The 26,852-nt window shown below is 44.5% G+C and overlaps 1 protein-coding gene across 2 annotated transcripts; it reads left to right on the forward strand.

Moving 5' to 3' along the window:
• On the forward strand, positions 1–26,852 carry CA5A (carbonic anhydrase 5A). 2 transcript variants are annotated; one of them, XM_075576427.1, is made up of 7 exons: positions 1–297; positions 12,298–12,495; positions 16,980–17,098; positions 19,005–19,100; positions 19,265–19,327; positions 22,010–22,165; positions 23,935–26,852. In XM_075576427.1, the coding sequence occupies exons 1-7, from the start codon at positions 174–176 to the stop codon at positions 24,118–24,120; spliced, it is 942 nt and encodes a 313-aa protein (XP_075432542.1). In that variant the 5' UTR covers positions 1–173; the 3' UTR covers positions 24,121–26,852. The 2 variants fall into 2 exon arrangements, with proteins under 2 accessions (XP_075432542.1, XP_075432541.1); XM_075576426.1 differs by lacking the exon at positions 1–297 and adding an exon at positions 10,646–10,915.

Here is a 26,852-nt window from a genome sequence, read left to right on the forward strand (position 1 = left end):
GTCTATGCAAGAGAGAAGCCCTTAGCCCTGCAGAGCCTCAGCATTGCAGGCACCTGCATCCTTCCCAGGTGTCAGGCTGCAGGTAGCTTGCAGAAAGGACTCTGCAGTACCCATATCTCATAGCAGCAGAGGCTGTCTCCACATATTGATTAGACTGCTGACTGTCTAAAGTAATGAAGGTGATGTCTCTTCTGCTCTTCAGCAGGCAGCTGGGAAGAAGTATCCTCAATAAGCAGAGGCTCCAAGTCAGACACTGTAACCTGGCTGCCTGTTCTCTCCAGAATAAGAAAGCAACATGTGAGTAGCACTTTATTCCCCCTATTCATTATATCTCCAGTGATTAGATCTATGAACAAGAGTAGTGGTACTGTGCTTCATTGCAGGAAAGCACAACCCTTAAAAAAAAACTCCATGGTAACAAAAGCTCGTTAGATGATTAAAAAAAGATATATTTTAACAACAGAAAGGGAAGGAGTTTTGTGAAAATAGTTGATACAAATAAATACAAAAGCAGTGGTACTCTGTGTCTCTTTGTACTATCAAATTTCAACCACCAATCATGCCTCCTGTATGCCCTACAAGGCTATAAACAGTAGTAACAAAAGCAATAGTGTGGAGCAGGGGGGCTTAACTTCAGTCCTAAAGACCCCCCCCCCCCCAACAAGTCAGGTTTCCAGGATATCCCAGCTTCAGCACAGGTGGCTCAATCAGTGTCTCAGTCTTTGACTCAGCCACTGATTGAGCCACCTGTGCTGAAGCAGGGATATCCTGAAAACCTGACCTGTTGGGGAGGAGGCTTGAGGACTGGAGTTTACCACCCCTGGCTGAGAGTACTGGGTATTGTCTGGATAGATATGCTTATGGTAGAATTTTGTGCCTACTTATTATATTCAACTTAGAATTGGCAGCCCCTTTAAAGACAGATGCACAGCCATGCATGCAGAGGGCTCTCATTAAATGGAGATGAAGATACTGTTTAGCAATTTACCAGTGGGTTTTCCTAACCTGTATTCTCTCAGGGTGTATTCTGCAATAAAACCCCAATTTTGTCCGTTTCGGCGTCTAGGGTCTCATTCTCAGAGGTTGAGTAATACAACATTAGTTTCAATCCCCATTTATCCATTTTTTTTTAATGCGCATCAGACTGTGACATTTTTATTATATTATATCTACACCGTACGGTACGCGAAGTTGTGACTATTTCGGCTGCGGAGGTTAATTGAAACGAAATGAAGACGCTGAAATTTGCAGAGTAGCTGGGTTTTCTATAACCCCTTCAATTCCATTGGTCTGCAATGTGTTGCTAGTCCATGTAGCACCAAGGGGTTAAAAATAATCACCGTCTAAAAGGGGCAATCACATATAGCAGATAAAAAATTATTTCAACAATCTTATCAGTAATTAGCTTCTTTAGAAGGATTTGAGCACCCTTAAGGTAATCATTTTACTTCTTTGTTTTGCTTTTCCTGGGGGCACTAAATTCAAGCAGATCAGCTGTTACTACAGGGAGAAGGAGCAGCTGAGTTTGAGTCAGGGAGCCTGGTTAAATTCCTGGTTTCGGCTCCTTGTGGCCATGGGAAAGTCACTTTAACTCCCAGTGCCTCCAGCACCAAAATCATAGATTGTAAGCTTTGCGGGGCAGGGACTGTCAAAAATTCATATGTGCTGCAGACTATACTGTAACTGTGACGCGCTTCGGGTCCCACTGGGAGAAAAGTGCTATATGAAATAAAGTTATTATTATCTTTATGTGAATAATGACAACTTTATCAATTTTTGGGCAAAACAACCAAAACCGCATTCGTGCTTCCAAGTTGATAACAGAATAAAAGCGACTTGAACTCCTTGCAGCCAATGCGTGGGAGCCCTCCCAGCTCCTCGGGGTTCCCCCGAAGTCAGTCTCCGAAGACAAGAAAGACACAGAGCGCGCCGGAGGCAAGTATAAAAGTTGTATTAAAAAAAAAGATAGTAAAAAGTAAGATTCACTGTTCGTCTACCCGACTTGACAGTCTGTGCAACTTCATGTCCCGCGCGCTGGGACAGATTCTCTGTAGTCAGTGCAGTTACAATGGCGATTCCCGGCATGATACGTACTGATGTGCCTCAGAAGGCTACGTCGGACGCCGAGCAGGATCAGCTGTGGTATGCCGTGACCGCTGCGCGTTTCGCACAGCTTTCCGCTTCATCATTAAATAGTACCTTAACATTGGTAAATAACTCCTACAATATTCTTTTCTCATCCCTGAATTTATACGATGACTGTATAAGATGTGTGAACGGACTGTAGAGGATAAATAGGAACGTTGTTTTCATGTTAAATAGAATGTTATACACACTGTGACTCATGTCTGAATTCCATGACTCACTCACCGTTTTGCCTTTTGCTTAAAAATACCACCTCTTCCGCTGTCAGATGTTTTCCTTTACTTTATGAGCTGGGAAACATTTCCTTTTTCTGCAATAACACATTTTGTTCCCTTTGTTCAAGAATTACCTTATGCAAAAATAAACTTTTCGAAAGTACATAACAAGCAGGGGGTTGGGGTTAGTGTATATACTGGGGAATAAGGGCAGGGAGCGAATCCTATGTTGGGTGAACAAATGGGATACTTTTACAAGTGCTTTTTGTATGAGTTTTATTAATTCCCATACACTTCATAATTATACTAGGAGGCATCCATGCAACCACCTCTAGTGGGGAACCTTGGTAGCACATTTATGCTGCTCTTCTATGTATAGCAGAAGTGAAGAAGAGAAAGCTACCATGTTAATAATATCACCCTATTACATGTGGGTATATAGGAATACAGAGATAAAGGGATTAGTGCACGATGGCATAAGTGTCGGTGCCTTGTGGCAATTGTACCCACAAAGTATCGAAGTAGGGGACAACTTTGCTCAAGCAAATAGTAAAAGGTATGGAGGGTGCTGCCTAGGATGGGTACTGTATAACCAAAAAATTGTGCCAGCACGAAGGGGAGAAATCCTTATAGGGGCACACACCTCAATAATGATAAACAAAATGCTGTATAAAAAAAAATAACCTTTATTGTGGCATTTTAGAATAAAGACAGATACAACAAATTGCTAGTTCCTTATTGGAGGTACAAAATAAATAGCAGTACTGACACACAAAAAAACCCTATAAATATCCGACACGCAGGTAAAACAAATCAAAAGCCACTGGCTGCTATCAGATGAATTTGCTTATAGGTATAACATCTCACATAGTCCCTGTTAGTAAAATGTAACAACCCCGGGACTGAGTGATACTTGTAACTATGCCACCTCTCAGTATGCGGTTATAATGTGGCGGGTATAGAAAATAGCATGATGGTACGACTGTATTTCTCCTCTGGTGTCTATAACCGATCGTTTCACCTGGGTGCCGGCGATTCATATCGGACCTCCGATAAGGAACTAGCAATTTGTTGTTTCTGTCTTTATTTTAAAATGACACAATAAAGGTTATTTTTTTTATACGTTTCATTTATCATTATTGAGGTGTGCGCCCCTATAATTGTACCTCATTATTTACGGCCAACACCTTAACCATGAATCCTCCTATAGAGCAGGGGGCTCACCTCCAGTCCTCAAGATCCGCCCCCCAGGTCAGGTTTTAAGAATATCCCAGCTTCAGAACAGGTGGCTCAGTCGTAGACTGAGCCATCTGTGCTGAAGCAGCGACTGATTGAGCCACCTGTGCTGAAGCTGGGATATCCTGATCTGTTGGGGGGGAGTTGAGAACCCCTGCTCTAGAGAGATTTTCGATCTGCATTTTGCAGTTGAGAGCTACAAGTTCTAACTAATCTTGAAATAATTCCAAAGCTCATTAACATTTCAGGAGCGTCCCCCTATATCCCCACCAGCGGTCGCAAGTACGTATCCAACCTCCCAAGAGGGTATGTTGTGACAAAGAACATTTTGGTGAATAACCTCTTCACTGCCAGAGGGGCCTGCAGAACATTGCATTGTAGGTCGGTTCTGTATACAGGCAATGTGCTGCCATGCCTCTCTGGCAGCAAAACGGTTAACTACAATTACGTCAGACAGAGACCCTCACATGACAATTTACTGGGTTTGCAAATGACTGGTCAGCGTGCAAGATAATGCTTTTAATCTTGCGCCAAGCTCCCTTCCATGTCCTGCGGCCTCACTCATTACCCCTATATGCACAGGCTGACTAACGCTCCCCAAATAATTGGGAGATTTCCGTAGCCATGAAATATTCATTCAGGATGACTCTTCCAGTAAATGTTTGCAGTGCAGAGTCCGCTAGGGATCCACACACTGTGCAGGTAGGAGAGTCACGAGGATAGAATACTGTACTATGGTTTTAAGTCGGAGAATCAGGTTCGTGACCCTTTGCAACTGCAATTCTAATCATGGGCGACACTTTTATTCAGGTCAAGAACTATGTGTTCTGTTGTATTGTGTCAACTCCAGGCCCCTCTCCCCACCAAAGGTCAGTTTGTCAGGATATCCCAGCTTTAGCACCAGGGGCACAATCTGTCCCGGTTTCAGCAAAGGTGGTGCAATCAGAGGCTCATGACTGAGCCTCTGAGCCACCTGTGCTGAAGCAGGGATATCTTGAAAACCTGACATTTTGGGGGTGGGGCGTGAGGACTGGAGTGGAGCCCCGTGGTGTACAGTACAATGGCAGCCCTGTATACTAATTATAATAGGTTTTGCAGGTTGTCAGTCATGTTTAGGGCAGCGGGGTGTTAGATCTGCGGGTTGCAGGCCATCAGTGGTCGCGCGCTATATTACACGCCGAAGGCAGCACAGCCAAGAGACTGGCTAGCAGGTCATTGCTGAAGATCTGAGACGGTTTGCCTTTTTGACCCAGACCCAGCATCACGCATACATTACACATAGGACATATTGAACATAATGAAATAATTGTGGTGGTTCTACTTAGTAATGTTAATATTAAAGTGGCCCACAACTAACCAAGGCCCGGGAACCCCTAGTGTGGAACAAAACACAAAGAGGCCAAGTGCTACATCTCCAGCTACATATTATATAGTTCAATACTTATCTGTTTATCTTCTCATAAGTAAGGGTCATTTAGTTCAATTTCGTGGCCAAAGTATTTTAAGCCTGCGGCCACGTCACAGAGTGGCCCATCTGTGGGTCCTAACACTACTGCACCCGAAAAAGCTCTCATAACCTCTCTAATGGGGGGAGAGCCGTCTTTAATAGACAGGTACTTAGTAAGAACTGCAATTAAATAGGTGGGATGAGTGACAGGCAGGAGGGGGTCACTAACCTGCATGTTTTACCAACTGAAATGAACACACGCACACAGCCCCTGTAAGCTCAGAACTCAAATCCACCACATTATATATATATTGTGTCAAAAAGAGAGATTGTGACCTCATATAGAGAACAAAAGAGAAAAACTGCTGCGTCTAGCTTGACATATTATATAGTTAAATACTGGTGTGCTCTGCAATGCGTTCCAGGCCCCTCTGACAGAGATGGGGTTATCATGTCTTTCAGCAGGAGTGTCCTTTGCCAGGAATAGAACATTCAGCACTGTGCAATTAAAACAAAAATGTATTACAGGATTAAAGTAGGGGGTCTCTGGGGCTGAACTGCGCACTTACCTTCCTACTGTCTCTGTATGTTCTTTCTACTTACCACTTAGATTGTCAGCTTTTCAGGGCAGGGACTCCTTTTCCTAATGTTACTGTTATGGCTGAAGCACTTATTCCCATTATGTGTATTTTTTGTTATTTATATTATTATGTCGTGTATTACTGCTGTGAAGTACTATGTACATTAATTGCGCTATAGAATTATAATTCTTTATTCTTGTATAGTGCGTCTAGTTTTATGTAGCTCTTTACAGAGACAGGTCCCATGGAGCTAACAATCTATAATTTTGGTGCCTGAGGCACAGGGAGATAAAGTGACTTGCCCAAGGTCACAAGGAGCCAACACCGGGAATTAAACCAGATTCCCTGCTTCAAACTCAGTGCCAGTCAGTCTTTACTCACTGAGCCGCACCTCATTATAAATAAAGAAATATATACATACAAATAAGGAATATAAAACACTATGCCAATAGCCTCAAAACACCAGGAAGACAAACTGCAGCAGTGTTTTGTACACCAGACATGGTGATTTTGCATAGTTTCTGAGAAAGAAAAACCAGAGGAAAGTTCACTCAAGTTTGTGATCGGATTAAAGCAGATTACAGTGCCATATAACTTGTTTTCATGCTATAAAACTGCACCGTATGCTTACATAAACTCTCTAAATGCCCTCTTAATTTCTGCGCTCCTTTTTTTTTGTTTCTCATTTTAAAGCACCAATTAATTTTTGGGAGCTTTCTGCTAAAAGTTATCATGTAATAATCATATACAGTATTGTGGATGTCCACGTGTGTGTGTGTGTGTGTGTGTGTGTGTGTGTGTGTGTGTGTGTGTGTGTGTGTGTGTGTGTGTATATAATATTGTGAATGACTAGATGTTTGTACTGTTAAGCATGTATAGTATTATGTAAGACTAGAGGTTTACAGTAATATATACAGTATGATGTACAACTACACATTTGGCACTCTTTAAATCTTCCTTTTCAGAGACTAAAGCTATTTGTTGACAGATGCTGACCTGAAATACTCCCCACACTTCTCAATACCAAAGCAAAAAAATATTTCCTTAGACGTGGTTAAAAAAGAAAAAGTGATCTAGCAGCAGGCATGCCTCCCCAAGGTGCTTATTCTATATCAGCCTAGCAGCCGAACAGGGCGTTTTGGTCAAATATACTCCAATTGGAATAGAATAAACCCCTAAATCAGAAATTCGGACCCGGCAAAGATTAAGTTCAAGTTTTACTGTGAAGAAGTGTGTATGTGTATGTGTGTGTATATATATGTATTTATGTATGTATGTGTGTGTGTGTATGTATATACATACATACATACATACATACATACAGCGGAAATAGCCATGTTAGTCCAGTTGTGATAGTGCAGAATAAATGAGTTCTTCAGTATTAGATGATACCTTTTTTATTTGGACTAACAATTTATGTCATAGGACAAGTTTTTCGAGAGTTCTATCTTCCTCGTATTGCCGACCTGAGAACTCGTATATATATATATAGACACTGTTGTTTAGTATACCTTTTGCTTGCTTCATTCATTGTAACATCGCCGGAAGAAGAGATCAGTGTATCTCGAAAGCTCGCACAAATAAAAGCATTTCATTAGCCACAGAACGGTATCATCTATTTATTTTTTGATTATTGAAGCTCGGCTAACACGGTACTGAAACCTCTACACACATATATATATATATATATATATATATATATATATATATATATATATATATATATATATAGAAAAAGAAGAACAAAAAGCACTCCGTAATAATAGTCACTGGTGTGGGTGCAGATCCTATAATGAAGAATAAGCAATACGATACCGTTTGGAAACGAAATCAGCAGGCAGCACTCCAGAATTGAACAAACAAGTGTATTGAAAAAATAAACACAAAACCAACGTTTCGGTCCAAACGGTATCGTATTGCTTATTCTTCATTATAGAATCTGCACACACACCAGTGACTATTATTACGCAGTGCTTTTTCTTCTTTTTCTATGATGCACTCACGTTTGTTAGAAGGCAGATGCTTGTCCCATATGAAGCATATAGACGTGGTAACCAGGGGGATCCTGATGACAAAAGACAGCACACCGCAGTAATAAACCTTGACAAAGGTCCCATTCGTGGACCGAAACGTTGGTTTTGTGTTTATTTTTTCAATACACTTGTTTGTTCAATTCTGGAGTGCTGCCTGCTGATTTCGTTTCCAAACGGTATCGTATTGCTTATATATATATATAGTGTTTGACAAACCTATACATTTGCTCGCCCCGGGCGAGTGGATTTATCCCCCGGGCGAGTAAATATTGGCCCAAGCAGCACACGTTTGGTACTAGGTGGTGAGTAGATTTTTTTGTGTGGCGAGTAGATTTTTTGGTGATTTGTCAACCACTGTATATATATATATATATAATTTATTTATTTATTTATTTATTACAGGCATACCCCGGTTTAAGGACACTCACTTTAAGTACACTCGCGAGTGAGGACATATTTCCCAATAGGCAAATGGCAGTTCGTGCATGCGCCTGTCACGTCCTGAACAGCAATACCGGCTCCCTACCTGTACCGAAGCTGTGCGCAAGCGGGAAGACTATAGAGCCTGTTACACATGCGTTATTTACATCAGTTATGCACGTACAGGACAATTGCAGTACAGTACATGCATCGATAAGTGGAAAAAAAGGCAGTGCTTCACTTTAAGTACATTTTCGCTTTACATACATGCTCCGGTCCCATTGCGTACGTTAATGCGGGGTATGCCTGTATGTATGTATACTATAATATATATATATATATATATATATATATCTCTCATACACACGTGAGGAGCACTGGTCATATGACTGTTCCGTTTTGCACCTGAACATTTTACTTAACCCCCGCGCATTACTGTGCAACACAGGATTCATTTATTTGGGGGGGGGGGGGGGGGGGGGCGGGGGTTCTGCACAGAACTAATTAATTTTAAAAAGGTTCTATTTTAATGGGTGTGTGTTTTTTTTATAGACATAATTTTTTCAACGGATTGGAGCAAATAGTAGGGCTGTACACCGTGTTCCGGATGGAAAGGGAGAGGGTGGGGGGAGGAGAGGGGGAGGGGGGAGAAGAGAAGGGGGAGAAGAGAAGGGGGAGAAGAGGAGTGGCGAAGGGGGGGAGAGGTGGGGAGGAGGAGGGGGGGGGGAATGGGGAACAGACAAAATGTAACTTTGCAATATTATGAAGCAGATGAAAATGGAGAAAGATATTGTCTGTATCCTGTACCCCCACCCAACCCATGAAAAATAAGTAACTTAGTTTATATTAAGTTTTAAAAAAAAAGAAGAATATAGAAGAAGCTTAAAAACTTTTTTTTCTTTTAATATATGCCACCTTGGATTACCTTTAATGAAAACGATTGACCTAATCTGCTGATCGATTTGCTCTCCCATGATCGATCAGCAAAATCCTTCCCAGGGTTCACTAAACGGCTGCCTTTCAGTTTCAGTGTAACTCAGCAGCAATGTATTCTTATTAAGGTACAGCAGGGCCCTGGGCATACGGCGGGTTCCGTTCTAAGGGCCCGTCGTATAGTGAAAATCGCCGGAAATCAGAACCGACGATTTTCAGTTGTGCGCATGCGCGACCTATGTTCTGCGCATGCATGCCGGCGGCAACAGCCCGTTCTGCGCATGCGCGACCTCTGGGCAGACATGGCCCCCTTCTCGATGCCGCAGTATCAGCGGATCGCCGAATAGCGGGGTGCCGAGAAGCGGGGCCTTGCTGTAATATCTATTGTTACAGTTTGCAGCTCAAACTGCTGGAAATTGTGGCAACAAATTATCACAACCAGAAAAGTGCTACAAAGATCTTGCACTGCTTGAGAAGTGGGCTACAACCTGCTATAGAAATCAAAGGATACTCGGTGTATTAAAACTCATTCAAATGGAATTAAGAGTTGAATTTTTTTTTTAAAGGAAGGAATTAGTATCTAATACCACAGAATTCATTTATTTTAAAAAAAAACATTCAGTATGTAGGATTTTGCTTGGATTGCTCCTTTTACACAGTATGTCGCATTATCTCCACTTTACTGCTGAAATGAATATGGAGACTCTTTGTGGTATGAACATTGCCTTTGGAGTGCGTGAATGTGGGTTGAATCCCAGTGTCACTTATATTTGTGACCGTGCCAAAGTCCCTTTATCTCCCTCTGATACCCCAGGCACCAAACTGAGAATGCAATCCTTCAGGGCAGGGACATTCAATTTAGAGTGCTGCATCCATTGTGAGTACTACATAAGGCCGCGCTTATAGTGCCGGTGACGTCGCGTCAGGCTGTGGTCGCTGGAAAAATCAAATTGACTTGACTTCCAGCGATCCCGACCACGCCGTCACTCCATTTGTTGTCACCGGCACTATAAGCGCAGCCTAAGAAACAATTATTATTACTACGATCATTAAAAGCCTACTGGTGATTAGGATCAATGGTGTTCAACTACCATTTATGGGTTATACAGTTTAAAGAATACATTTATATATTGTAACTATATCTTTATTTATATAGCACCATTAATGTACATAGCGCGTCACAGCAGTAATACACGGGGCATAATATAAATAACAAATAACCCATAATGGGAAGAAGCGCTTCAGGAAAAGGAGCCCCTGCCCTGAAGAGCTTACAATCTAATTTGGATGCTGCAAATACATATCATTATTAACCCCAACATAGCGCATAGGTTTTAAAGTTGCAGCACATTATTTGTCTGCGCTGCTGCTGCTGCAATACAAGGATAAAGACTTCTTTATCCCATAATAAATAGTTGTATCAGGGGGGGGGGGGGTGTAGAAAGGCAGCCGCTGATTGGCTGACGTTGTGGCTTCATGGCAGCAGTCTATACACACCCGGAACTGTTTGAGTTCCAAGCCTCGAGTCCATCCACTTCCGCACCTGAGCGCAGGTGATTGGCTAAGACATTCCTTGGTTAAGTGACTTGATAGTTGCTGGGTTGTTTGAGGCTGACAGCGGTGGAGGGCGTAGCTCCGGCGGGGGCGTGGCTTAGGGGAGCTCGCGGCGGCGGCTGTTGTTGTTTCGGTCAGGCGTTGGTCCTGCGGGCGCGAAGACGGTTGCAAGTGCCTGGGAGGTGGCGGGCGAGTTTGCCATGGTGACTCACGGGTGCAGACGGTTGCTGCTGCTGCCCGTGCTGGGGACCAGGTGGCCGGGCAGATCCCCCAGCCTGCGGCAGCTCAGCCTGGTGCCCGCCCGGCGCTGCAATATAGGCGCCTGCTCCTACAAGCTCAGGAATGTGGACTGTGAGTGAGGGCTGGGGCTGTGAGGGCTGGGGCAGTGAGTGAGGGCTGGGGCAGTGAGTGAGGGCTGGGGCTGTGAGTGAGGGCTGGGGCTGCAGGAGCTGTGAGAGAGGGGGCGCACATCCATAATACCCTCATCTTGCCCCAGGCATGAAAGTGCGCTGCATTTAATGCATGCTGCAAACAGGATCTTGTGGGTCTTACAGTGGGTGAAATAAATAACCCATGTTCTTGCTTGACTGCATACAAGGGGGCAAGTGAGGGGGGCAAATCTACGTTGCAAAAAATGATTTCCCGCAGTAAGCAATGGGTTAGCTGAGCCCCGTTGCATGCAATTTACAGCAAAGTCATTAATAAATAATAATAACTTTCTCCCAATGGGACTCAGCGCTTCACAATTACACTTCAGTGTGTAGTGCACAGCACCTAGGAGTTTTACAGTCCCTGCCCAGGTGAGCCTGAGGCACAGGGAAATTAAGGAATTTACCCAAGAGTTGACACTGGGATTTGAACCAGGTTCCCCTACTTCACACCCAGTGTCATTGTTTACATAGTCAGTGTCTTTACTCACTCAGCCCTAATTGAAGGTAGGTAGCTACTTTCAAGGAAGGGTGGAAATATAAGGTGTAACAAAGAACATGTTCATGGGAAAACAATGCAAGTGTTGTGTTGCAACTAAGGAGCGATCCTGAGGGGTCACAATGTAAAGTGAAAATAAAGTACCTGCCCCAGAGCCCAGTTTGCAGAATGTGTGATTGCTAAGGAGGTTTACCTTTGGTATTTAGCAGATCCACAAGCTATGCGCTTTACTTCAGAGCTGAACTAGATAAACATATGTGAGTTAACGTACGCCGAGCCCTTTCACCTACATCCCTGGCTGTCAAAAACACGTCAACAGTGTTTTTAGGCCAATAAAAATAATGACCCAGTAGTTGGACACGATTTCCTACCTGTATCCTTGAAACCTTGAACATGAAAACAGCCGCTAGTCTTCCTGATAGTTGCATAACTTCTTAAGTCGTACATTTTGTTTCACTACAGTAGGAACTTGTGTTGCGAAGTGATTTAGGCTGGAGGTTTTTGCACCCGATAGCTAAGAGTAACGTTTTCTGTAGCATTTTGGTAACTGGAGCGTTTGACAGTTCGATCGCTTGTTTTTTACATTCAACAACATTCTCTTAAATACCAAGAAATACAACTGTTGCCCAACCTTTGCACCTGGAAGTCCAATGAGAGGAGGCTACAAGAATTTTGGGAGCAAGTTTCATGTGGTTTACAGGAAAATGAATGTTTTCTGCTGTGTAAATATTATTTATCAGTGTCTAAAAAAAAATTGCCTTTTCCTTTTTTGTCCTTTTTGTTACCCACTTTCGTTTTCTCTGCAGTACACCCCATGTGGAAAGGCCCACTGGATATTCCCGGGGGGACACGCCAATCTCCCATTGACATTCGCGTACGTGACAGTGTTTTTGACCCCCAATTGGCACCCGTCACCACCCAGTATGACCCGAACACGTGTCTGCACATCTGGAACAATGGATACTCCTTCATCGTGGAGTTTGATGACTGCACTGACAAATCAGGTAAGGTGAAGAAACGTGAAGGTAGCTATAATAAAACTAACAGTTATGTACATTTCCTTTTAGAGAGTATTCCCACAGAAGTATTGTGAGTTACCATTAGAACAGGGGTGCACCAACTTTTGGAGCTGCGTCCCCGTGGCTGCTCCCCCCAGTGCTCGCATCCCCATTACCTTTTTTTGCCGGCGTCAAATGTCACATGACCCCGCGGTGTCAATGGCGATTGGCGTCAAATAATGTCGCGGGTTGTGTGACGTGATATTGCCATGGTGATACCTCACTCAAAGCCTCAGAATCTCGTTGAGTTGCAGAGGCCTTGTGCCGTCCCCCGGCATTTAAATTAAATGCCTTTGGGAAGAGCGCGGGACCTCTGCAACCACCATGCCCCCCCCCCCCCCCCGCACCCTGAAAAATCATGCGCCCCCCTGTTTGCGCACCCCTGCATTAGAAAATAGTAGAAGAGACCTTACCTTTTACAATATGGTGTTACTGACAGTGGTGGATTTCCCATAAGGCTGAGTAGAATATAGCCTAGAGCAGCAATTTTTTTGGGGGGGAAATGTGTGAGAGCCTTACCTTTTCTGGAGCGGCTCCCTCCTTTAGTGAATTGAGGAATATGCATATGGACGTCAAAACTGGAACTTGGGCGTTTCATGCTGGTATCTTGGAATGGAAACGCAAGGCAAGGTTTCTGCGGTTGCCCCCATTTCATATTTTTGCAGTGTGCGGCTGAACACATGTTGTGACTCCTTTTACTGGAGGCGAAATAGATTCCTTAGCAGCCTGAATGGCCTGAGACTAGCTGGAGATTCAGCCAAGACAAACTGTAACTACAGGACGTGCAGGACACCATTTGGGCTTGCAGAAACACCTGAGCTCTAGTTACAGCGTGTTTAGAAGTGCAGTTAGATACAGGAGTGGGCAACTCCAGTCCTCAAGAGCCACCAACAGGTCAGGTTGGCAGGATATCCCTGCTTCAGCACAGGTGGCTCAATCAGTGGCTCAGTTGACTGAGCCACCTGTGCTGAAGCAGGGATATCATGATAACCTGACCTGTTGTTGGTGACCCTTGAGGACTGGAGTTGCCCATCTGTGAGTTAGAACATACACACAAATACGTGATCAGCCTTCTACTGTTCTGTTACCGCACCCTATGGCCCCGATTCACTAACGGGGTGCCAAGGTTTAGCACGGCTTAACTCTCATGCAATTGAATGGGAGTTATGGTGTGCTAAGGTTTAGCCTCCAGTAACGTGATTCAGGGCCTGTAAAAATGTATGGGAAATGTCACATGTTTGTACAGGCTTTACCTTCTCATTGGAGGAGTGGTTACTGGCTTATGATTTAACTCTGTCACTTCTGGGTGGCTGCTGCCCTGGATTGCAATAAGTAGTACTAAATAGAGTGCATCAAAGTTCCACCCGGCAGTGAATGGGTTTACAAGAAGCTCTACAACAGGGCAGCCAACTCCAGTCCTTAGTGCCACCAACAGGCCAGGTATTAGGTGATCTCCTTGCTTCAGCACAGGTGGCACAGCACTGATTGAACCACTTGTGCTGAAGCAGGGATATCCGTAATGCCTGGCCTGTTGGTGGCCCTTGAGGACTGGAGTTGGCCACGCCTGTTCTACAGATTAAGCTTGTGACTTGGTTTGCCAATATTTGCTTCACGTGGACAAATGACAATGTTCCGTTATGTAACACTGCAGCGCACCGCCTCAGCTGTATGCTACATGCGTGTACTTTAAGTGACAGAAGTGTTGCTGATAACTTATCTGCTTGTGCCGCAAATAATGAAGCGGTTATTACAAGCACTAAGTAATCCGCTGAAAGCATTCCATCGTCCAGTAGGGCTTCCGTTCACGCTACGGTACTTATTCTTGATCAGGCACAAGATACCGTCAGTGCTGCTGCTCCAATACACAGTGTGTCTTTATTTCACTGCAGGATTTGCTTCCGTGCGTTGTTCTGCACCTCCACTAGTTTAAGGCAGCGCGCCCGCACTGCATGCAGGCGGCGCGTTGAGAGGCAATTGACCGCTACCTGTGGTCTGTAGGGAGTGGGAGCAGGGGGGGGGGGGGCGGTGTGTTTTGAGCGGAGGGTTGCAGTGTGGTTTGAGCGGAGGGTTGCAGTGGGGGTCTCCTGGGGTGCAGCGAACCCCCACACATGCCCTCTACTGCTCGCTCTCCGTGCTGTCCCCCCCCGTCGGTCGGTCCGTCCCTCCAGTCCCCTCCCCCCCATCCGCCCCTCCCCCCCATCCGCCCCTCCCCCCCATCCGCCCCTCCCCCCCATCCGCCCCTCCCCTGGTCCGTCCATCCGTCCCCCAACATCCCACACACACACCACACACCACACACCCCCCCATACATCCCCCCCCCATACACACCCCCCCCACACACACTCCCCCCCACACACACACCCCCCCACACACACACCCCTCCCCCCCACACACTCCCCCCCCCACACACTCCCCCCCCCCACACACTCCCCCCCCCTCCACACACTCCCCCCCCCTCCACACACTCCCCCCCCCTCCACACACTCCCCCCCCCTCCACACACTCCCCCCCCCTCCACACACTCCCCCCCACACACACACCCCCCCCCACACACACACACACACTCCCCCCCACACCCCACACACACACATACACACACACTTTCCCCCCCCTACCTTTTGGAGGTGGGGGAAGCTGTGACACTCCAGCTCCCGGCGCTGAAAGGCTCACCAGCGCATCACGTGACGCGTCACCGCTTGGGATCGCAATTCTCTTGCATCCCCTTGACGGCTGACGCGTCACAGTGCGTAGTGAGCCTCGCCGGAAGGAGGCAGCGGGGACAGACAGGCAGGAGGTAAGGGGCTGGTGGCCCCAGCGCGGCGTCCACAGCAGGTCCTCAGCCTAAGGGACAATCCCTCCTAGGAGCAAAGTGAACTAATTCCAATTACATGATTAATGTGTCTCATCTGAGTAATTAACATCTCGTTACCCAAATCTGACACCTACAAGTATTTGATAAAGTTAGACTTGGGAGGGGTGTGATTTCCTCTGGCTGCTCGCTTGTGTGGGATGTCATTGTGCTGGTACAGCCCCCTCTCCCCACCTCCCCTTATCTTTATTGGCTCTGATAAGGACAGGGGGGGGGGGGATAAGGGGGAAGAAAACACTTGTCTGACAAACGCTTCCCCATTCAGAGGCTCCTAAGAAACTCAAATGTCTGACTGTGGCATTGCATCTTTTAAGGGGTCCGTGGTATGTAAATAATTAGCCTCACTACACAGTACCGGAGGTATATTGAAGGTGCAGTTCCAATTAGAACAGGGCTAATGGCTGTGATGTTACGTAATTGGAGATTTGAAGATTTATTTGCCTTGAAGAAAAACAGAAAAGTAATATAAATATATGTATATATTTGTTAATTCAAGTACACAGAATATTTCAGTATAAATATTTCTAGTAAGGAAAAACATTTTTGTTTTTTTTAAGATCTATAGGATTGAAGCAGGGCCCCCCAGAGCTGAACTGCATTCATTCACAGCTCCGGGGACCCTGCTTCCCGAGAATGTTGCCTCCGTAGGGGGTGCCGATAGCAGCTCGTGTTGAGCAATCTAAATGACGGCTTTAAAGCTCCCGCGTCACGCGGGCCAATAGGAAGCCGTGATGTCATTCCTTGCGGCTTCCTATTGGCCTGCTTCATCGGAGCATTTAAACCTGTGCAGCTGCTATTGGCGTCCCCCAGGTTAAGTAAACGTGCAGTGTTAGGCCGGGATTATAGTGGTGGTGTGTGCCGCCAAAACAAATGAACGTTTTCCATTGAGCGAGGACACAGTGCGCGCAATTTTTTTTAAAGACTTTTCAAATTGTTCTTGCTGCGCGACGGCCGCGTCACGTGAGTGGTTCGCCCTCATTGGCTGAACCAATCACGTGATGTCAGGGCCACGCCTCCCGATGCCTGCAGTGCAGGTTTCACACACGCACTGACGCCACAACTATAAACGAGGCCTTATAAGAATTTTCCCAAACCTCAAACCGTATACCCACAGTCTTCTCTTGTACTGATTTCATTATGTAACTGCTATTCTCCTCCCCGCCCCCCCCCCCCCTCCTTCTCCTTCCTGCCCCCCCCCCCCTCTCCTTCTCCTTCCCGCCCCCCCCCCCCCCTCTCCTTCTCCTTCCCGCCCCCCCCCCCCCCCTCTCCTTCTCCTTCCCTTTGCCTGCCATTCTTAATTGTTTGGTCGTCAGAATACGTTTTATGCTCCTAACAAGTTGACTTTGGTACTTTAGAACCAGGATTTGTATCCTTCTTTCAGCAAAATGATGCACGGGGGAAAGTTCTTGTTTTGCAGATAATTATCCTGCCAACAGCACATATTTCAATGCAGATTTATAGGATCGCCAGAAACTTCACAATCATTTGTCATTCTCTGTGCACCATTCACCATTTTAACCGCTGACTTATTTGTATACCTATTTGTACCCAATGCATGCAGTGGTGACTGGGGGACCCTTGACAAACCAGTTCAGATTGAAGCAGTTCCATTTTCACTGGGGAGTGAACAATGACTGGGGCTCAGAACACACGGTGGATAAGAAAGTGTTTCCCGCAGAGGTCAGTAACACACAAAATCATTTACTGTATGGTTTTGTGTAAATGTAATTAAAGCCACACGAGGTCTGCTTGATGCCAAAATGGCATCGTCTGAAAAGATTTCTGTTAGTTTTATTGTCTATATCTTTACACTATTGAAAACATACGGAGGACAATTTAGCATTTATATTGGTAGTTTAAAGCTTCTCATAATATTCCTCTTGTATTTTTTCCTTTTAAAGGGGCAGTTCAAGCTGCCGTTTTTTTCCCTAGTTTTTTTTTTTCCACATTTTTTTTCGTCCTTTAATATGCGCATCAATAGAATCCACACAATAATAAGTAATTAGCTAAGTTGCCGTTCAATCAACGAAGATTCGGCTCGGGGGTTCACTAAATGGCTGTCAGTGCAGCAGAAGAGGACCAAAGATGCAAAGTTCTGTGGGGAAGATCATGTGACCAGGCAGTTACTAGATACAATCGGTGCACTGCTAGAGAGAGGGCAGGGCTCAAAAAGGGGTGTGCCAGAACCTGTTTCAGAAGAGGAAGGGGATGTGACTTTGTAAATGGTTGCGATAGAAACAAAAATGCTTGTTGCATTATAATACATTAAAAATGTATTTCAGTGGTTTAAAAAAAAAATGCTACAAGTATTTTCTCATAGTACAGAACTGATTTATTAAAAAAAAAACGTATGATATTGCTTGGTCTGCAGCTTTAATCTGTACCGTGGAGGGTTTTTGACACTTTTTTTTTTTATTTCATTTTTTATAACCCACTATAACCAGCCTTACACTGATGAGCCCCAAAAAGTCGAAACTCCTGTCTGTGAGTAGGGTTACTGGCTCTGCACTTCTTTAACCCAGGCTGTGCTGAAACGCGGTGTAATGCGGCAGGCATTAGATTATAGAGAAGATTATAGGAAAGTGACGCAGAGTGCTCTTTTGCATGTAATTACCCAGAATCCCTGGCTGCAGTGGAAGCACTATACGCTAAGAAATAATGGGGCAGGGCAGGGTTGCAGACCTGTCTGAGACATGTGACTGTGCTCACACGGGCTATTTTTATTTGCTGATCCCTTTAATCTATATTTCTTTAAGTCCATGATGGAAATACTGGTGGCTCAAATCTCTGTATTGGAGGTTAATGTTAGACACCTGAATGTTGGACAAACTGCAGTGCAAGTAGAACATTGTAACTTTTGATGCATCAGAAACGATAATGGAAAGCAGCTTACAAGGTGTACCCGTTATCACAATTACCTGACCTGATGAGTAAGACCCGGCCATGTGTGCCAAGATGTAAGGCAGTGCTCAACTCCAGTCCTCAAGCTCCCCCCCCCCCCCCAAACAGGTCAGGTTTTCAGGATATCCCAGCTTCAGCACAGGTGGCTATTGAAGGTTGAGCCACCTGCACTGAAGCAGGGACTGATTGAGCCACCTGTGCTGAAAGGGATATCCTGAAAACCTGACCTGTTGGCTGCTTGGGGACTGGAGTTGAGCCCTCTGATGTAAGGCACCCTCTGATCGCTTGGTACTTATTTAATATGGCGCTGTCTTTTTCACCGTTATTTTTCTATAATAATTTATTTTAACATTGCGCCATCATTTAGCCTATCTCTTCTAACACAATTTTATCTGGTCTGTAACTATTACATAAGCCCATAATCATATATTATCTCTGTCTGCAACCATGTGCCATCATAACTCTGTGCCCAGGAAGTACTTGAAAACGAGAGGTAACTCTCAATGTATTACTTCCTGGTAACACATTTTACGTCAAACAGAATAATACAGGCATAGTAAATCTCCATGAAGAAACCAGCCTAATGTTTTAGGTGTAGTAACTGCAGTGGCTATTTCTGCTTCTTTGTACTGCAGCAGGGATTTTAAATAAGCGTCAATGCTCCTTTTCGTGTCTTATGTTTCAGCTCCACCTGGTGCATTGGAACTCCTGCAAATATAAAAGCTTTGAGGAAGCTATTATGGAGGACAATGGTCTGGCAGTTATAGGAGTATTTTTAAAGGTAAAAGTTGTAGCCGTGTTGAATTTTGACAAATATGTAATTGCTCTGGGAACCAGGTATACCTTTAAACCTTTTTGTATGATGCAACATTAATGTGAAATACGGTAATTGCCTTTCACTTGATTTATTATCCGTTTTAATGCGACATTTTGTTCACTGTACAGTTGGGAAAACACCATCAGCAGCTGCAGAAGGTGGTAGACATATTGCCATCTGTGAGATACAAGGTAAACTTTTTTTATATTTGAAATCCTGTAATGTAGAGTTCTAGTAACTGGTAATCACAGATAAAACTACATTGCAAACACCTGTTGCTGAACTGACGTGATCTATAAACGATGATGCACATGGCTTTCCATGTCACGGGTGTCTTGGTGCTCGATTTTGAGTTTGTGTAATCGCAAAAATAGCGTCCGCGGTAAAAATGTTGCGCGATTGCTGGTATTAGCATCCTATTTGGTGGTGGGTTCGGCAGAGTCATTGGCACATGATCTTAACCCTTTGAGTGTCCTGAGTGTACTGCGTCATGGGGACTGGCACCCTAGGTGCCCAGTGTCGTAGTAGCTAAGTCCCCCCCCCCCAAAAAAAAGTCTGTTGCTTTCGGTGCAGAGATGGGAGATCGCGTCCTGCGCTCCGATGGAGAGCAGGACGCGATCTGAAGTCATGGCGGACGGAAGGGGGGGGGTGACTCCTCCCCCTTCTGTTTTTGTCATCCGTAACAGTGGTCACTGGGCCCCCATCGGAGCCCGGGGTCACAGGACCGTAACCCTCCGGCACTCGAAGGGTTAAAATTATGCACAGCCAATCTCCCTATCATACTTTAACATCTTTTGCAACCATGTGTCCCTGTACCCCGCATTGCACCCCGAAATGCCGTGCAGCCAGGATACAAAGTTTCAATGCCGATGTGGGGCAGGACCCCGTTAGCCGGCACGCCAAACCCAGTCTTTCTAGCTCGATAAATGATTACTTTGCTCTCCGGGCTCTTGGTCTTTTCTTAGGAACAAGACAAATCTCCCGACACTTAGTCACAAATTCCCAAAAAGAAGTACATTTGTGGAGCACACCTGGGCTGGTAATAGTGTGCGTTTTAATTCAGCATTAAAATAGATGCTCACTGTAACCGCCACAATTAATGGTAATACTGGTGAAAATATATGAAATATATTTACAATTAAAATACAGGAGGCTATGGCTAGCAAATGTACTGTAGTGTGTATTTACTGTTTGGGGAATTAATCATTTGAACTTTTTGCGCTGAGGGACACTAATATGCAGCATATTGTGATTGATAGAAATGCAATACCAGTAGTGTTGGTAAACCGGCTATCGATATGAATATATAGACACGGGAGGGAGGGAGCCCTGTGGCTATTGATATCGGTATTGAAATAATCACTGCTAAGGCACAATTACAGAGTCTGTAAGTAGTAGCATTGACTGTTTGTTAGCCGTGGGGGGGCTCTAATCCAGTTGTCAAGCCCTCCCAACAGGTCAGGTTTTCAGGATATCCCAGCTTCAGCGCAGGTGGCTCAATCAGCCCGATAGTTTGATGTAAAATAGTACATCTTCACATCGGAGAAATTCCTTCTGGCCACCAAGGGAGCAGTGGTTTGAACTATTGCTTTTGCTGCGCTTGGAGCTCAGTTTTTAAATGTGTTGGTTTTCAGGGCGTGCGTTAATGCACAAACATCATCTGCTATCAGTTCCGCAAGCAAAAGGAGACATTTCTCATTGCAATTACCCACGGCAGAGTTTTAAACATACCACAAGAGGGCGCTGCACTGCTTCCATCCGCTTTGAATTTAGATTGTAACAGAGCGTTTTTTTGAGAAGCTGTCAGTTTTTATCAGCTGTGAGCACTTCAAAAAACAGATTTTTACTGTCTCTGTGCAGCGGGAGATAGACTTCATGTTCATAAATCCTTCTATTTTATTCTGTTGTTTACTAGGGATGTTTTTTCTACGTGTGTGTGTGTGTGTGTGCTATCTCTATCTCTATATCTATCTCTATATCTATCTCTATATCTATCTCTATATCTATCTCTATATCTATCCATCTGAAATAGCCGTGTTAGTCCATTTGCAGAATAAATGAGTTCTTCAGTATTAGGTGATACCTTTTTTTTTTGGACTAACAATTTATGTCATAGGACAAGTTTTCGAGAGTTCTCCTCTCTTCCTCATGTCGGCAATACAGTACAGTACAGTACAGCCGGCCTGAGGAAGAGAGAACTCTCGAAAGCTTGTCCTATTACATAAATTGTTAAGTCTCTACATGGCAATGAATGGATGTGTTACTTTGTGTCGTTTGTTATCACAAGCCTATATTTGTAACCAGGAGCAGTGCCGCTTGGAAAGATGGCATATCTTGCATTCAGCATGTTAATATTTCTGCATTATAACTTGATTAGTGTTAAAAAAGTTTAACTTATTCCTTGTTCATAAAGATTCCAATACGTCAGAAGATTGTTGTTCCGCAGACAACGTTATGGTTTATTCTTATTGCGTTACTTGCAGATGAAAGTTCAATCAATGATAACGTGCTCAGGTGGTGATAAGACAAAGAACCCCTTGTCTCTCACATGCTGCTGATGTTACTATACTTGCAGAAAGAGTCATGGAGAGGGAGGGAGCTGATCAGAGTACAAGTGTACTGTATTTATTGATCACTAATTCCGCCACCTTTTCTCCTCGTGGGTTCCTAACAAAGAACTGTAGCCACTTCAGACTAGGCCTTGAAATATGATGGCTAAGCCAACCTTCAGCATCTGTTCTGCAACTCATCTTTTTTGGCTACATATGAATTCTAAATCTTATAAGTTCTCATTCATACATTTTTATGTAATAAACGGATTTCTAGCAATTGGTGCAGACGTATGAACTTTAAAATCCATTGTGTATTTTTAGGATGCTCTTACGGAATGTAATTACTTTGACCCGTCCAGCCTTCTGCCATCCTGCAGTGATTACTGGACATACTCAGGGTCCCTGACTACTCCACCGCTCACCGAGTCTGTGACCTGGATTATTAAGAAGAAACCTATCGAAGTTGATCATAATCAGGTGATTTGCTCTAGAAATTATTACTACTTTCAAAACGAGAATTACGAGAGACCCTCTTACCCCCAGAAATGTGACCATGTTGTATTGGTACATTAATGTATTAATCTGCACTTGGGACCAGTAATGGTTATACCCTCCACGATCGGTGTAAATGAAAAATAGATAACTATTTCATAATTACTAGAGAGCTTCAAAGCAAATATATATATATATATATATATATATATATATATTATTATTATTATTATTATTATTATTATTATTATTATTATTATTATTTTAAAAAAATAAGTAAATAATTATATACACACACACACACATACCTACCTTCCCCTCAAGGGGAAAACAAATGTCCGTTTCAATCTCCCGCGAGATGTTGACCGATAGGAAGCTGGTTTCAGTTGGCCCGTGTGACGAAGGGGATTTGAATAACCAGGAAGCGCCAGTGCTAGCGTTCCCGGTGTGTAACTCGGAAACCAGGGGTCCCGGAGCTGTAATGTATGTGGTTTATCTCTGGCCACACCCTTCTTCCCACATTTGGGAACAAAACAAGGGGGGATGGTTTGGGGTAGGAACTATTTCTTGAATCAATTTTGAGAGTAAATGTGGGTGGGGATCCGTCTCTCTGGCAGTACACTTGAAGAAAAGGGGTTTAAAAGTTCTGTACATTATGATTTGAGCTATAAAAAACCCTAATGTTAATCCCCTAAAAAGTATCGCAGCCTAGAACAATTCTGCATTTCTCCAGGACCAATACTACAACTGCATCATGTGAAATAAAAAGTATGCTGCAGTTGTCTGTATCAGAGATTGCCGTTTAGGAGGAATTACAAGCGTTAAATTATTACCTCCATGAAAACGTACTGTGGGAATTTATCAAAATGTAGCACATTAATGACATTATTTAATTACATGTATTGTTAAGTGCAGCATGCCAGGAAATAATTGGACTACTTTCTAAGAGTACATAAAATAATTAGCAAAAAACGCAATAATCACTGATCTCAATATAGGATAACACACATAGCGGATATAAAACTATATTTGTAACTGTTTAGATAAAATGATCTCCACCATTGTAGTGGAGTGTGTGCTCTTCTAATCCCCCACAGTATACTTTCTTAAAGTGCACATATTCTCTACAGTTACATAGCAAGCATGCAGCAAGTTACATAGCAAGCATGCAGCAAGTTACATAGCAAGCATGCAGCAAGTTACATAGCAAGCATGCAGCAAGTTACATAGCAAGCATGCAGCATCTGTACTTACACACAGGATTATTGGAAGATCAGCTGAGCCAGGGGTGCTCAACTCCAGTCCCCATGAACCCCCCCCCAACAGGTCCGGTTTTCAGGATATGCCTGCTTCAGCACAGGTGGCTCCACTCATTGAGCCACCTGTGCGGAAGCAGGGATATCTTGAAAACCTGACCTGTTGGTGACCCTTGAGGACTGGAGTTGGCCGTCCCATCACTAGGTTTATGGGGCCCTCTGGTGGGCAAGACCCCACGATGCGGTGAGTACGTCATGGGCACGCAAGGGGGTTCAAGTAAGAACGTCTCGATTCTTTTTCTGCCGCGGCATAAACCTTAAGGTGTGAGCAACTAAAACAAGACAGAAAGGCTTCCTTCATAGCCTAGTCAAATATTGCATCCCTGCCATGATAAAGTGTCCCAAGAATTTCTGAAAAACGTGAGAAAAGAGGAAAAATAAGCCGGCTTCATCTGCAGGGGGTTACGGCCATTTAATGCTACTCTCGCTTCCTTGCAGCTGGCCGTGTTCCGCAGTCTGCTCTTCACTGCCGTAGGAGAGGAAGAAAAGTACATGGTGGACAATTTCCGTCCTCTGCAGCCACTGATGAACCGCACCGTCCATTCCTCATTTAAGCCGGCGCTACAGATGTCCGACTTCAAAAAGAAGGCTGAGGAGCAGGAACACAGACAACAAGCAGGTTAAACCTCGGGACCACTCCAAGAGGCAGAGCCCATTACAGGAGCCCGAACGTTACCGATACTGTTCTCTGATCCGCTCCAGCATTCCGGGGGTAGGAACCTTGGCTTCAGAACACATTTGAAAGCAGCGGTGTCGGATCATGGGGAAAGTTCCCATCTCCAGCCATGAAACTGATCGCGCTGCATTTTAAGAGCGATAGTGGTCGCCTGTACACTTCCACCCTCACAACGTAACAAAAACAATTGCTGATGATACACTTCATTTTTCCAGGAATCCATTTACTAATAAGTAGCAGCTAAGCACTGGGAGAGTGTATTCCTTCTATCAGTTTACACAGACATTAAAGAAAGTTATGGTGGGTGGAAAAAGTGACAAAACCCCTCCCCCGTACAGGAAATACAAATCCCACTTGTGGGGCATTCGCACGTCTCAGACAGGAGTGCGGCCCTGCCTTTCCCCATTATCTCTTAGCATACTGTGCTTCCGCTGCAGCCAGGGATTCTGGGTAATGACATGCAAATGAGCACACACTTTGTACTTCTTATCCATGTTAACATGGGACCCCTACAAGCGTATGCCTGCCGCATTACACAGCTTTCCAGCACAGCCTGAGTTAAAGAAGTGCAGAGCCAGTAACCCTGCTCACAGACAGTTGTTTTGACCTTTTGGGTCTCATCAGTGCGAGGTGGGTTGCTGGTTCTGCAACATGAAGCTGGTACGTGGGGATAATCAGACATTAAAAAAGTACGGTGGGTAAATAAAACTCCGTTTGTAATGCAGCAGATTTAACACCCTAATAGATTCCTGATTGTCTAACAGTCAAAATGATTTAATAATAGCACAGTGTCTTTCTAAAGTTTTATTCCTGTATTTCTCATTTTGAACAGGGGGGGCTATTTTTTAAAGGTTTTTTTAATTAAAAATTACAACTTTGCTTTGAAGTGACCTTCACTAATGAGGTTTCTCCTTCATTAGGCGTCTTTAACACAGAAAACATTGGAGTCCATGTCAACTAAACAGGGCTAAGTCATAAGTCGGCTTCCGGCCCCTTCACTTGAATGGGTCATTACGTGTGTCTTGGTGTCTTAGCAGTCTGCATGGCCATACATGTCTGTTTTCATGTGTTCACATGTATGTTGTATGTTGTGGTCGCATGTTTAGATCAGGGAGTTGCCAAGGGAGAGGTTCTTGAATTCCCTTAGTGCCTCTGATATAACCGTGTGTGGCTTCTCCCAAAACACCACTTAACCTTTACTTGGCAAGGCTGTTCCCATTATGAGCACAAACATTTGTTTAATGGATATAGAGAGCATGACAAGCAACCCCTCCAGCAGTAAAGGGATAACTCCAGCCCTCAATGGGTGGCTCATTATGACTGAGCCACCTGTGCGGAAGCAGGAATATCCTGAAAAACCTGGCCTGTTGGTGGCACTTGCGGACTGGAGTTGCCAACCCCTAGGTTAAACGGGTTACACATTTGTTGCATAGCATCCTAAAGGGATCGTCTGTCTTAAATACCCGATGCAGAATAGTTGGTGTTAGTGGGGAAGGGTAGAAAAAGTCTAATTTAAGCCATGGCAGTCTCCGATGTTTTCTGTTTAACATGGTAACGCATTGTGGCGCAAATCAAACTTTTAAGTTGTCTACAAAGTAACAGCCTACAAACAGATCCGATGTTAAACCAATTGTGCTTAAACCAACATTAACTAAAATTAACTAACGCCTTCTGCGGTCTTTCAGGAACGTTTTGGAAAACGAGTGGCTCAGAGAGAAGGACAGGAATATAAGTAATACTGAAACTAGAAATCAGTGTAGACACCTGCACAGTTCTGTTTGCCAGTTACAGTAAACAGAGAAGCACAGTCGGGTGGTTATTTGAGCTTTGTAGTGAGGACTAGTTTATGTAATCCAAATATATTTAGCTTCTTAGATTTGCGGTTGGTGTCACTTGATGCACCATACTGCATACTTTATTAAGTAGATGAACACTTTGCAATGGATGGTGAGAGGACATTGAAAGTGGCATAGTTCTGACATTTAAAAGGAGTGTGAGATGTAGTTTTTCTTTACACTGCGCAGTCAACTCTCCCAGTTAATGCGCTAATTGTCTGAGTAGAAAAGCTATCAATTACTTATCCCTATGTTACAAAGGGACTATTGTTAGGTTGGCTTGTGAATAAAAAGGCATTCCCTTTTTAAGGGTTTGTCCCCGCATGCTACTGCAGCGCCCGCTGTGGCGGACGCTGCAGGGACGAGAGCCCTCCCCTCAATGGCCACAGGCCCGCTGCGAGGGGTGCTGCAGCGCTGTGGCGAGAGTTTCTCCTGGACCAGGACTCGCGACGGAGCGCTAGGCCACGCCCCCCGGCGGTTCAGCCAATGAGGGCGAACCTGCCGGGTGACGTCATGGCCCCGCCCCGTCACTCCCCTGCCACGCCCCCCCCCCCCCCCCCCCCCCGGTCTTTCCTGCAGCTCAGTGCAGACCGGGAAAACGGCTGCACGCACCGCCGGCCTCGTGGGCGCACGTGCAGCGGAGGCACTGGGACCTTAGCCTTATGCTACACATCTAAGGCTTTAACCTATAGATAACTGTTGTGAGTATGTCTGTTTTTCTGTTTCAATTTTTTTTATTGTTTTTTTGAGAGAATGACATCATATAACAAGATTTAACATACATCTGTTACAACTTCACATTGTACAAAGAAGAAATATTAAACATTATATTACAATACAAATAA

The sequence above is a fragment of the Ascaphus truei genome, chromosome 19 (assembly GCF_040206685.1).
Source record: "Ascaphus truei isolate aAscTru1 chromosome 19, aAscTru1.hap1, whole genome shotgun sequence".
NCBI classification, from domain to species: Eukaryota; Metazoa; Chordata; class Amphibia; order Anura; family Ascaphidae; genus Ascaphus; species Ascaphus truei.